The sequence below is a fragment of the Apaloderma vittatum genome, unplaced genomic scaffold, assembly GCF_000703405.1.
Source record: "Apaloderma vittatum isolate BGI_N311 unplaced genomic scaffold, ASM70340v1 scaffold3273, whole genome shotgun sequence".
In the NCBI taxonomy this organism is placed as follows: domain Eukaryota; kingdom Metazoa; phylum Chordata; class Aves; order Trogoniformes; family Trogonidae; genus Apaloderma; species Apaloderma vittatum.
The window spans coordinates 29291-43881 of record NW_009707381.1 but is presented as its reverse complement, the minus strand read 5'-3'; the positions used below and the strand labels follow the sequence as shown (position 1 = coordinate 43881).

Here is a 14591-nt window from a genome sequence, read left to right as displayed (position 1 = left end):
CTCCAGTGTAAATTGAACCATCATGGAGTTTTAAAAATGCCTTCATTAAATTTTAATGATCTGTTTTAAGGGAATTTTTCCCCCTTATTCAAATTAAAACTAACTATGCTATACAGCTTTCTCAGAATGTCGTGCATTACCCTAAGATGCAAATAGATCTGTAAAACACAGATTAGTTAATAAAGAGAAACTAATCTGGGTTATTACAGGTGGGGCTGGTAGCAGTACCTGTTATTAACATTGCCTAACAATTACCAATAAAAGATGCTGCTTCCTGTTCTTTAAAATGTTGCCAAATACCATCTGACAGAACAAAAAACGTCTCAATTCAAAGGTAGACACACTTGGCTGTTTTGTTGGGTTTTTTTTTCTCCCACCCCCCAGTATGAAAACAAGAAAGGAAGGAAAAATGTCAATTGAAGTGATTCAGCTGATTAAAGAATATGTTTTGCTTGTATTAACTCCCCTATAAACCTCAATATTTTTTTTCCATAAACTCAAGTTTCCCTTGCTGTACAGTAAGTATTTGAAATTTTGCATACAGAGCGCTAGAGAACATTTATATGAACATTTCCATCAAATTTGTCCTGAACTTGCCTAATTCATAAACTGTGTGGACAACAACGGAAAGAAAATAAATATTTATAACTCATGGTTTACATACACTTGTGAAACATTTGCTGTTAATTTTTGTGAAGATTCAGCAGGCTGTCTGGTGTGCCCACTCTCTTGGTCTGGACAATCCTATCTCTCTTGTGAGATTCATCTCGTTCCCATAGTCTCCTCTGCAGTTGCCCCAAATTAAAACCATGAGTCTGACTGGAAGGTGGAACAGAACTTTTTTTTAAAAGCCTGGTTGTTTTTCACTCTCATGTTATATTGCCACCTGCTAATGAGAAAACATCGTCCTGCAGCATGCACTGATGTGGGCTGCAACAACAGTATATATACCGTGCTATACAGTCTGGCATCTGTATACATATTTTTTTTTCAACCCTAACACACGTATAGCTCCTAAACGTGGACCTCATAACAATTTTACTTCATTTTCCACACATTGCCAGACAGAGCAGAAAACTAAAAGCATAGGAACACAGCATGCATTTAAAATTACTTCTGAAAGGTGCCTTAATTTGGTATTCTACAAGAAGCTCATGCTGCAGATGCAAAATTTGTCAGGAGGACTCTTGTGTTGTTTGCAGAGATACTGCATTCAAGCTACAGAGGCATAAGAGGTCAGTCTCAGAAATATGACAACAATACATAATTTATCAATCTGGAAACCTTATACTTGAAAGAAGCCTTAGTCTAACCTTTCCATCACTGCAATTGAATTGTGAGACCACCACTGTAACAAGACCACTTAGAAAACCACCGGGGTGGCCTTGATAATAATACACATATCATTGTTGAGGCACAGGAAACTAAACCAGATGGTTTTGCTGAGGAAAGCACTTTTTTTGGCTTTGTAAAGCCTAAAAACACTAATAGGTTAAACACAAAAGTGGTGAAAAAAAGAAGGCTAAAGGAAAATTTATGTAAATGAGAAAAAAATCATTTAACAATTATGTTCCCCTCCTATACAAGAAAATAAAAGGGGAAATGGTGCTGTAGTTCTGAAATAGATCAGGATAGTTTTCTGAAAGGAAAAGGTCTAACAGCAACACTTACAGTAGGCACTGCTGCTGGAAATCAATACCATATGATGTGCATTAGACAGAACACCTACATCTTGTAATTAAAACCCTTTTCTTTCCTCATTTTTATATGGAGACCATTCACGCCTACTGTAATAAACTACTTGTTCAATCTCGTATTAGCAATTGTATCAATCTCAAAAAGAATTGCACAGATATGCCTCTCTCAAAATACATGAAAATGAAAATAATTTCCATGAAATCATCCACGCACAACAGAAGCACACATAAAATCACATACACACGCATACATACAGGCAGTGTGTGCGTATATACTAGTATAAATCGTATTTGAATTTTCTGATTTAAGCTGGAATTATTTAGAATCCCATTATTTACAGACTTCAGCATTTCAAGAACCATGACGGATTTGGTTTTGTTTTTCTTTAATGCAGACATCATCTACTTGAGAAAAATAAAGATGATAGCGTGTTAATCTGCTGGCAATCGCAACTATTTGTAACAGTCAAGAAGTCTAATCTAAACTACACGTGCTGAAAGAAATGTATTATAAGGTTTTTTTTAATTGTGCAGCCTTCTTTACCAAAACGTAAGCTTTTATTTGGCATTAAAAAGCAAAACTTTTACTGTAACAATTGTTCTAAAACACGTTCTCTCTTCACAAGGGAAAGGTTTGCTCTTGCAATTACTTCATCTAGTTGGCAGCAGCAAGATGATTGGTTCAGTGGATCATCACATGAATTCCAGCAGATTGGATGTAATTTTAAGATCAGTTTGATAACTATCCCTGCTTGAGAAAGCTGATAGGAAAAGTTGTCTTTTGGAAATATGCAATATTTGAGTACCTGGATTGCTCAAAAATCTTTAACTTTATACTCAAAGAATTCCAGCATTGAGGGTTTAAAATTATTTCTTAACTTTTACTAGATCTGATTAACTTTGAGCACAAAAAATAAGCAGTAAGAAGGGAAAAACATTCTTCACTTTGCTCCATAATAAAAGGATGATCCTCATTTAAAAGCATGCCTTTAAGTTCACGAGCCAATCTCATAATCGTATGATATATTGACAGTTACACAGATATAATTAGCTTTCCTTTTATAACCAACAATCCCCAACAAAGCAAGACTCTTACAAGCAAGTGTTCTGCTGGGCTGATGAAATTATGTGTCAGAAAAAAATTTGAGTCTCATCCGACTAAGGTAAAACGTATCTTGAAAGAAGACACATCCTTAAAACTTCAAGAAAACAAAACCCCAGAACTAGAAATGCCTTGGTCAACAGTCTTGCTGGCTGAATACTTTTCTTATGCACAAGAGTAAAGTAAAATTTTAAATAATTCTATCTGGCAAGAGACAGAGACGTTTAAACATACACACAAACATGCAAGAAGGGATTTCCCACCACAGAAATGGTAGCAGCTGTCTTCAAGGGTCAGTCTCTAACTCTTGGAATGGTGAATACAGGAATCGTAAATAAAAGACCAGGTGATGCTTACTGGAGAGTTAAACACAGAAGGCACCAGTGTAGATTGGATTTTACGATCTAAATGTCAACATGTGCAAAATGGCTTAAGATAATAAAAATGACTGTGAATTTTCTTCTGCATTTTAATTACGAATTCCAAATGAGCACCAAAGCCAATTAAAAGAAAAAAAATAGAAAAAGATGGAAAGTCCCTCTTTAAATAGCTTCTTAATGTGCTTGGTTGGACTGTATAATAATCTGCTATATTAGTTATGTATAAACCCTTATTTATAAACTGTTTCTTTGTGCTTTTTTTTACTGTTTAAATATCAATTAATGGAAGCTGATTGCCATACACTTAGAATAACAAATAGTCCCTGGTTTCACCATGAATTTAGGCACATGCTTAATTTTAAGTATTTGACTAGACCAGTAATTAATTAAATTGGAGCCAAGTATTTCCCAGTTGTGAATCCTCTGTAATTACTGCTTGAAATACTGCTGGATTCCTACTGAAGGCAAAAGAAAATATTTCTGATCCATACAAATACTTAAAGACTATTAAAACCGTTACCTTTGACACGTTTTGGGTTTGGTTTTTTTTTCTTACTTTTTTAAGATCTATATTGACAGGCTTTTCCACAGCATTAATCAGTGGGCAGTGCAACTGCAGAAGGCAACCTGAGCACCAGCAGCTGATAAGTGCCTCCGTTACATCCTCAACACTTTAAGGTTGTAGTAATACTACCATGACTTCATTTACGGTATTAACCACATATCAGATTAAAAAACCCAACCAACTAGTGATGGATTGATAGGTATTTTATAAATGGCAAAACTGAGAATCTATATTTATTTGAAATAAGACTCTTGGGTGAGCGTCTGAGGAAATTTGTCCCATGCCTTGTGTTTTATAAATGGCATAGACATGAGTCAGACTGTTAAGGCTTGCTATTGTACTAACATGTGAAATACTTAGCAGATGGTTTACTAGAATTTTCTGCAACAAATAAAAGGTGTAAGTTACTCTCACAAAACAAAGCAGCACACAGAAGATTCATATATCAATAGCGCTGATATATTGTTTTTTCTCTTCCAACTCAGTGACATTGAACATCAAATCTAATACCATCCCATGAGACCTGTGCTGGATCATAGTACAGTAAAAATGGAGAAGGAGGGAGCAAGAGGCAGCAGCAATTTCTGCAAAAATTTTAAGAGTTACTAATATAATTTTAGGATAAAACTTACAATCCCCCCCCAAAAAAATTTTTTATGCCTGCTTATTTCTATTTTTCTCTTCAAACATTGAATGGAAACCTTTCCCTCTGAGTTTGACTTCCGGATTGCCATTCACCAACACCACACCACTGTACCCGACGGGCAGTTCCTGAAGGTGGTAGTTCAAGTCCCAGCCCAAAAACCTGATCGAACACAAGATTCCACCTATTGTCCCGTGATCTGAACCTATCTTTAAACATCAGATTTCTCAATCATCTGCTACAAAGCTCAGCTCAACCCACTGCTAGTGCTGAGCACGTTGGCAGCCCATCCCTTGGTGGGCACCTATGTACTTCCATGCTTTACTGCAGACAGAAGCGTTTGCCCAAACTCATGGTGGCGATCAAAGCTCAAGAGTCCTGACTTTTGGTTGTGCTTTGTAACCACCAGATGTTCTTCACTCCAATACATACAGGATACGATCTCTCCACAAAGTCAATGGGAGCTTGGTCATCAACTTTCATGAGATCAGGAATTGACCCATAATGTTTTATAAAACAACAAGAAGGAATGTATTTATGGTTTTATTATTATCCCTAATAAGGAAATAAGGAGAAAGAAAACACAGTATATGGTCCAGTCTATACACACATGTGTTACTTGTATTAATATCTATGGGATTTAAAAGTACATATGGAGAGGATAAGATATATCCCTGTGTGTCCAGCCATATGCTTAAGGAAGCTCCCCAAATGCTTGTAAATATGACCATGCTTTCTAACATACTATGTATTTATATGAACAACGTTAAATCTCTAAGCCCTACTTTCCAGTCCATTAAAGCCTCAAATAATTGTTTATTTCCAGTTTAAAGTTACTCTCTTTTTTAGCCATTAGAAGACTGCCTGTAACCACATTTCCACAATATTCAGGGAATTAGAGACTTGATAATAACTCTCCCATCATCCGAAGGGATACCTCTCCAGGAAGAGAAATACTCAAGATGAACTATATTTTAGTGAGGAATTCTTTCCAGAAGATTTTGGGACAGGCCCAAAATGTGTAGCTGAAAGGTCTGGAATGCTACTTACACAACAAACATGTGTTCATGCTGTAGACCTCAGACAACTATATTCCTTCTGGAGACCAAAGGCCTTGAAACACAGTCATTCTTCTGGATAGACTTATTCTCATTTCCTTTTTGTTTTTAGAGGTTTGAGCACAGGACAAGGCTCTGACCCACTAGGCACAAGAGGGTTATTCTGGATTTCCCTCATGGAAGAAGACGTGAGAATTCATTCCATGATTTATAACGTGGTGCAAGCTGCCTTGGAATGAGACAGCTGAAGTATTTATTGAATATCCAATGACTGTTAGCAAATTATGCTCATCATGTTCATGCAACTGATCATTTTATTTGGCTTATCTTTTACTTCCCTTCACTTGAGACTTGGCAACTGACTTTATGAACAGTCTTTACTACAGTTTTCTCCATTAAAAAGATGACTGAGAAGGTTTACTGGACTAACTGCTTCAACTGATGTTGTAACCACAAATATAAAACAACGGTCATGGAGGCACAGTCATGACATTCTTGGTGCCCTCAACACCTTACATGCAAATGTAACACAGATCTAAAAGCCAACTTTATTTATAGCCAGTTGCCAAAAATCACCTTCTTCACTTACTTGATGTAAACCTTTCAATACCATGGCGATATGGCTGTTTACTTTTTTAATATCATCTAGAACAAAAGTTTGTATTGTGGTATCAGGATTTTGTTTTCATGCTTTTCCTTTTGACCATAAACAAGATTTGAGAGCTCAGCTTTTATTTTGCCTTTTAAATCTCCTCTTATGATAAAACTTCCACTTTCCTACTGAAACACTTCTTACTTTGTAATATAAAAAACCAAAACAAACAGTCATCATCTTTTTAAACTACATCAATGAATGGTGAAGCCAAATCCGGTTTCCCAGCAAGGAATTATTAAGACAGAAATAGTCCAATGACGACAGGAAATCTTTAAGCACCAAAATGGGGACAAAAATCTCCTGGGGAAAAGACAATATTTCCTATGTGGTCATTCATGTCTCCTTGTAATACAATACAGGGGTATTGTTTGTTTGTAGGCTTAAGTAGATGCATAGAATAAAAGTAGAAACAAATCCCAACTACAAAAACATTTCAAACACTAGACGGAGGCGAACATGTGTTGTAATACCCGCCATCAAAACTACGTTGTGATGCTTCCTTCTAATGTATAACCAGCTAGACCTTTGATCATTAACATATACATTATTCTTGCCTCATTATAATAAAGGTCACCAACCTCCAGCAGGATCTTTGGCTTCAGGTCACATTGCATCTTGCTGCAGTTTTAATATTGGTTATAAAATTTGTCAAAACAATGGGAGAAATACTCTACTACAGATCCACTTTACAGTCAGCCCCCTCCCCCAAGGAATTTAGTCAAGGAATGTAAACCCAAAGATTTATTTTTCTGTTCAGGTCATGCCTGGGGTAGACTGCTCTGTTAACTAAATTCTCTAGTCTGAAATCAAGAGCAAGACAAAGTTAACAGGCATCTCAATAGGCAAAATAGCAATAAGCATTATCCCCACCCACCATGAAGATGATCCACAAAAAGGCACGTGGCTCATGGCCTACCTCAACGTAGTCCCTGGCATGGCCCCAGTCTCTCTTAGCATCCAGATTGCCCAGGCTGAAACAATCCAGCTGCCCGAGGTGAATCTTTGCTACCGATCGGCTGATCTTTCGAGTAACGAAGTTAGCCCCTGGAATAGAAATAAAAGGTATTATCAGCATGGTCACAGTGGCAGCTAACTGGCCATGAGAAGCTGGCTCAGCACATGGTACTCTCAGTCCTCGTTCCCTCACCTCACAGCACCTAGGCCTGTGCCATCTTTTATCATTTTTAATGTGCAAGCGTCATACTAGCTGCACTTTCACAGCAAAGATCTTTCTTTGTGGGACTTGTTAAGCATTCCTAATTTGCTGCCTCAGTATTCAGTCCAGGCATAAAGCCAAAGAAAATCATTTGGAATGTCAGTTCTTAAACACAAAATGCAAAAGGTTACATAAAGAAGACAGACATCTTAGACCACCCTCAAGTTTTTTGTTGCCATTTCTTTTTCCTTTTTTAAATTTTTTTTTTAAGGAACGCATATATCTAAATACATTATTTTATTAATAAAATAAAAAAATGAGACTATCCCAATACTACATATTCTCCAAAAGATTGTAATGGTTGAATGTGTTCTACTTTTCTTGTTATTTGGGATTCTTTGTCCCTCAGGTTCAGTGAGATCATGAGGCTGTGATTTCAGCTTTATCAGCTGACGTATATACACTATTGTATTTCCGTATTCTGTTCACTATATTGCTTTGAAAAATTTGTGTACCTCTTTCCACTTCCTGTAGAGTTACTTTAAATAATATTTGTTTCAAGTTGTTGTTTGTTTTTTTTTTTTTAATCTAGATTTTCACATCTTGATTTTTAGGTTATTACAGCTGCGTTTCTAAAACCTGGTCAACAGTCTCCTCAAAAGCAGAAAGATTTGAATTTAGACCATGACTATGGGCTAAACAAGCCCAATGGCATTTGCACACTAATGAGCCACAAAATTTAAAATTACATGCCTTTTTAATAGCTAAAAGAAAAATGATTGAGTGGTGACAGATGATACTTCATCCAAATGGAAAGCAGAAAAGTCAGTGAAAATGACTGCACTTGTAAAATACTCTTATCAAAATTCAAAAGTCCTAAATAGTGCAGCTTGTATATTCAACGCATGTATTTTTTTTTTTCATTATGGAACTCTTCTTTTGAGATATTCTTCTCAGTATTTTCTGTTCCCTGACAATCAAACGATAGGCTGCTGCAAAATTATTAAATAATGTGAAGTGTCTTTTTCATAATAATTTTTCTTGTAAACTCAAGTACCTTTTTGTGTCATTTGACTGCCAAAAGTAAAGAAAAAGAGATTGCACCTATAAGAATCATGTGGAACGAAGCAATTAAATAATCCAGACCTTACCGCAGGATTAAGACAGAATTTTATTTTTCTGTCAACTTTTGAACTAATCAGAATTCCAGTTATTAGATGTTTAGAATATATCATCAGTTTGTGCTTGTTTTTTAAAAGAGAAAGAAAAGCACATAATTTCCTTATATCCTCAAAAAAACACTCACACATAAGGAAGCTTACAAAGTAGCGTAATTTGCAGATTTTCAGAAATATAATACACTGTGGAGTCTTTTTTGTACAATGTTCCTCAAAAATTGGACAAACGGGTCAACTGCAGGATGAAAGCCCAAGCCCTTCTTCCAGACTGCATCCTACACACTCGATGGGGGAAATTCGATTATTCCAAAGATAAACCAGTGCAAACCACAGGACCAACACCGTGACTCAGCTACTGCAATTTCTGAAAGCAAAGTAATTGTGGTTCCCCTCTTCATGGCATGCAGCAGGAGTGGAGTTCTGGCTTAACAAAAACCAGCGACAGAGTCTCTTTGGCTTAGTCACGCTGGCACCTGTCCAAAGATTGTTTCCATTTTTTTAACGTTATCCAAGTGTTTTGAGATCTTTGTGCAGATTATCACTAATTAATTAAAAAAAGATTCAAACTATTACACAAACCTAATAAGATTAGCTTTGAAACTTCCTAATCTTCTGCCCTGAAACCATTTCACCTAGCATTATTATTTAGTAAATAACTGCTGAAGGAGGAGCTTTTTTCCTAGGATAAAGTGTATGGCCTTATGTTTCAGATGGCAACTGAGTAACATGCAAAACCAGCCGCTTTCAACGCTACATTCCCATTTGCAGTTAAAGCAGTGAGAGTTCTAGTCAACATCTGCATTAAAGCAAGTTTTACTGACAATCTACGCGACTAAGGAACGTCAGCTTCCATTTTGGAGCAACTACTTCCTCAGCACAAAAAAAAAAAAGCATGCGTTAGGTTGTGTGTGGGTGAGAAAGAACTTTTATGCTATCAAGCTAACTTAAAGTATATGGAGGATACTGCACAAAAAAAAAGCAGATTTGTCTAGAAAAAGACAGCAAATACCAGTAACTGCTGTCTTGTTGTAGTCACTGATAACTGGAGAGAAATTATCTTCAAAGTCCTTCTCCCAGTGAAATCAAAATATACCTCAAAAAGCTGAAATGAAGAAATAAAGAGCAACATAATGAAAAAAATGAAAACCTTAATTTTCAGAATTATTCCAGTAAGGGTGCCTTAGCATTAAGGCTGTGGAAGAAAACTAAGCTACTGTTCATTCTGAGAAATCTGACTAGATTTTTTTTTTATTATTGCAACCAAGGACTGAATGGCACATTTCAGAAGTATTTAAATGATATGCTTCATAAATATACAGTATCTTAAAATATCCCATTACACACTGCGTTTGATCCCATGACATTAAACTCTCACAGTACCTAGAATTTAAGCTGATGCCTACTGGAGTAGTACAAAATAATTAAGGCTATGTCAGCATTTCCATCATAATGCCCTGTCCTAGGGGTTTGCAATCCAGCTAGAAAATCTTGCTTTGGCCTAAAGCTTGGTGGACTCAATGTCTCTTCCCTCAGGAATGATTCTACCTAAAAGGTCTATGTGGAGTGCTACAGATAACTCTATATAACTGAATACAAAGTACCAACTGAGACAGGGAAATGGTTATCTTCTTTCTCCCTCAGGATGTATTAAGGACTTGCTAATGATGAACCTAAAAGAACGTTTTCCTCCATAGAATGGCCACTTGGTGCTAGCAAGTTTATCAACAGAGCTGCTGGCGTGTTAACCACCCCACTCTTTATGCTGATTTTTATCGGATCAAGATGATGCAGCAGCTAAAATGCCATCAGCTATCACAGCTGAGCAAGACCCACTTTATTATGTTACAAACATAATTAATTCACATGGAAATATATTGGTGGTAGCAACAGGAATTCGCTTAGATTGGCAGGGAAGAGAGATGTCCTAATCCCAGATTCGTCTCCTACCTTTTGCTTCTGCAGCTCAGAGAGGTTTTTGGAAAATAATCTTCTGCTCACACTAATCTGAATGAACGTGGAACGTTCAAATCCCTGTTAAATGTGTCATTATTTTGGAATTGCTACACAGAACGGCAGAGATCTGGCCAGGCGATGCAAAGGATGCTTTGCTGTGTCCGCACACTTTAGCAGTTCCCAACAGCCTTCGTTGAGCAGTGCCTGACAAGTTTTTACATTTTAAAACGGGCCTTAAACATGAGTTCTCATGATATTAACAGCTCTTTCAGAAACCCCAGGCATTAGCTTAGATTTGTTTTCAAAACCCAAGTCCTCCCTTTGAGATCATTAGCATTCCAATAGGAACCATACGGTCTAATTTACAAACCCGATTTATCCCAGATACGAATTTACACAAGGATTCCTCATCAAGCAGGGCTGATCTGTAAAACACACAACTTGTCAGCAAACCACTATAGGAACAATGCTACAATAAAAAGAAATAGCAGAGGTATAATGCAATAGCTTCAGCTCTCCAGCCCAAGCCTGTCGCTCGCTGTGCTGCCTGGCTCAGGGTGGCAAGCAGCTTGCACACCTCATCTCTCCATATCTACATCTGGCAAAGATACAGTTTTGAAAGCTGGACATATCTCTCATTAAGATGGATTTAAAATTATTGCTTTAGGAAGCACTGTCTCCAGGTGCCTACAGTTCCAAAGCTGGATGTCCCAAGAAAAAAATCGATGAATCTGTGTCTCTGCATCAGTATCCCGCTCCTTTTATCAGCACTGGGGTTTCACCATTGCATATAGTCAGGAAAGTGGCTGTCTGAAATAAGTGTTTTCCTCTAGAATCTATGGTTTATAAGAGGCAGACAGATTGATGAAGCAGCTTTAAGAGCTACTGTTATAGTAACTACATCTTTTCAAGAATCCTCATTTTCCAAGCTCTCAAGGCTACATACAAAACTCAAGAGATGACAAAATTGTGGTCTTAGGAAGGCTGCTATCCCTTCTAAACACCAGTTGATTCATGCATAAGAAAATCCATCACTAATCCTAGTAATATCATAGAATAAAAGTCAATCTGATAGCATTTAATAGCAACACATATCTATCAGCTGAAATGCAGTCCTAGCATCATCTATCAAGTTGCCATAACATCTTTTTCTTCATTTTGCATAAAACATAATAAAAAGGTTTCTGTCTCTAAAGACTCCAGCACAAGAAAAAGGGTGATGTGGTTGGTTTTTTTTCTCCAAGTTTCTCCAGTTCTGGCAAAGATTCTAGTGGAAGCCTAACATGTTCAAACACATTGTGTACTCAGAGCTTCTACGAACCCAAAGGAACATATTTCTTTTAACGTATAGATGTTGTAAATGATACATTTAATGAGATCATTAAAGTGTTTTGATTGCCTGAAAATCCACACCGCTCATAGTTTCCATTCCATGAGAAGCTTTTCCATTTTTGTAACAAGCTGAAATTAAGAAAAACAAAGCACAAAGCAACACCCGGTTTTTCTAAGAAAAGTAGTCTGGAGTCTCCTCCAGCTTATATTGATGAAAATCAATATCAATTAACCTGAAGTCAATGGAGTTATGGCAATGTAAACCAGATGAGAAATTAAGTTACAGATCTTTAAATTAACCTTACATATTTTGGGTTTAAATGGAATTTTCAACCATATCTGATCAACACAACTGATACAGTACTGCATTTTGGTAAAACTAGTAAAGTGGCTCTTTAGTATTAAACATTCATGCTTTTTAATTGTGAATCCACTCCCAATTTAACATAAGAAATTGTTCTTCTAACAACAATTATACAAAGTGGAAACAAAGGAAAAATCACTATTAAAAGTTATTTTTTCCCTCCTAGCTCTTCATAATGTCTTGCAAACTTTACACAGCATGTGCAGCTAAGTTGGAATGAGCTTGCCAGAGAATCCAAACCCAGACTTTTTGCAAAATGAAATACGTTGAAATAATGGTGATATGACTCATAAGCAACTCATTGTGAAGTCATGCACTGCATGGGAAACATCTTCATGACCTGAGCAATAAATCATTTTATTCCAGAAACACGAGATATAGTGCTCTAATCCTTACATTTTAATCTTGTATAGCATAACTGGAAAAATTTTGCTTCATCATAATATTTCCAATTTCTTTTTCTGAGCTTTAAAATTGTAACTATGTTAGTGGGTTTCTCAGATTTTTTAATATATTTCCAATATTTTCCAAACATTTCCAGTTTACATACCTCTAACTATTCTCCAATGGACATGTGAGATCTCTAAACACGAAAGATAAAGCTACTGATAAGAGGCTTGTTTCTAAAGGTTATTCATCATCAGCTCCCTGGAAAACAATCATGCAACAATAAAATCCACAGATTGCAGATTGAAAGCAACAGTTCAATAACATAACAAAAGTGTCCCTCCTTATCAAGTGATCCTCATTTGATACTACTTAAAAATGTATGATTTCAATAGAATGAAGTGGAACTAATCCCTTTATATACTGCTAACAAAGACATTAATTGACATATCACTTGAATTATTTTCATCTATAATACATTGGCACACATTTTGAACTTTCCAATGCCAAAATGTGCCAAGTCTGCTTGAGCCTGTTTTCCATTTGCACTCCACCTTTTGACAGAATTCCTTGGGTAATGAAAAATACACTACTGCTTGTATTTTAAACATTAGGAGATTGAGACAGAAAGGTAAAGGTGTGCAGAGGTAGGAAGCATCAGCAAAAGGAGGAAGCACACTGGAGAGGATTGATGCGCTTCAAATCAAGAGTGCTTCTGGCCCCAACATCTGTTTTCACACTGAGAACATTTGGACAGCTGAGAGTAACAGGAGGTTGTATGAAGCAGGCATGGAGGGAGGAAAAATTAACGATTTCTTTAGTCTGAGGGGAAAACAAGAGTGAAAGACAATCTTATGAGGAATGACGGGGTGCAAGAATTGGAAGGGAATGCAGAAAGCAGGGAGGCTTTTCTGTTTTCCCAGTGGGCAGAAAGATAGGACAAAGCTTTTCTGGAGGGACAACTAGTAATCCCCTTATAGTAAGCTCATGGCGGCAGGGTGACAGACCTACCAAGCACCTCCGAAAGATGAGAATCAGAGGTGATGTTTGTCACAGCACAGAGAGCTAACCCTCCACCCGGGATCTGCCATCAAGGCTTTAAAAACTTCACAAGTGTTCTGCCTACAAACAGATAAAGGTTTCCACCTCCCAAAGGACAATGACAGGATGATTTCTGTGACTACACAACAGCAGTTCTCTAAAGTGACTGTGAAAAAATGTTTAATCAGCAGTCAATGTGCATGTGTAACACAAAGCTCTTAGATTTCACATTACCCTTTTTCAGAACTACAAACATACATCATATTGGCTTGGTAAAAGGATAGGGTGACCTATCAGCAATAACTGCTGGGCAAAAGGTGCTATTTTAGTATATTTCCTCCACATAATTTTTCTTAAATTAAAATATTTTCCCCTCAGGAACCGTACACTGAACAGGAAAAGGTGGGGCATCGAAGATTCTTATAAAGGGAAAATCAAGCATTAATACTGAAAACAATGTGTAAAAGTGTTATTCCTGTTCCCAAGTTTATGCTGTTAATGGCATTTAGATAAACAGAGCATTGCTCCGCTTACAGAAAACTTAACCTTTTGCTCCAAACTATTCCCTTTGATTTCTTAATCGCAGTTCATATACACCACACTATAAAACAAAGGTAAACGTCTTTAGCCACTTTGATTTGTTAACACTCATTTAAGATATGTTTGTTAAACTGTACAACTCATGTTATCGAATCAAACCTCTCATTTAAGCTGTCACAGAATTAAGACAAGCCCTTGCACGTATGAGCTATGGGTAAGCATGAGTGTGCTTGCCCATCAGCACAGGCTCTTTATATTGTTTACGGGTGTGTAACTAGCTGAAGCTAAGTATGTGCTTTGCTGAACTGGTGCTACAATAGCTATAAATGTATGCATCCAAAAGGAAAATCCAGCACTTGTGCAAAATGGAAATATCACGCAGTCTAAGGCAAGATGCACAAAAAAATAGATTTTAAGTTAGCTTGTTAAATAGCTATCAAAGTTCAGACATCTGTACCTTTAAATTTAACGCCACTTTTCTTTTCTCCCTGTTTTTCCCCTCCTCCATCCTCTCAGCAACCAGTAGCACATCAAAAAAAA

At 36.8% G+C, this 14591-nt stretch overlaps 1 protein-coding gene across 1 annotated transcript in view; it reads right to left on the bottom strand.

Moving 5' to 3' along the window:
• GMDS (GDP-mannose 4,6-dehydratase) overlaps positions 1-14591 on the bottom strand; it is a gene marked incomplete at its 5' end in the record, with an annotated part of 255886 nt that overhangs the window by 218738 nt on the left and 22557 nt on the right. The window contains one exon of the mRNA XM_009866162.1: positions 7017-7144. Coding sequence (XP_009864464.1) covers positions 7017-7144 — 128 coding nt within the window. The remainder of the gene's footprint in view (positions 1-7016; positions 7145-14591) is intronic.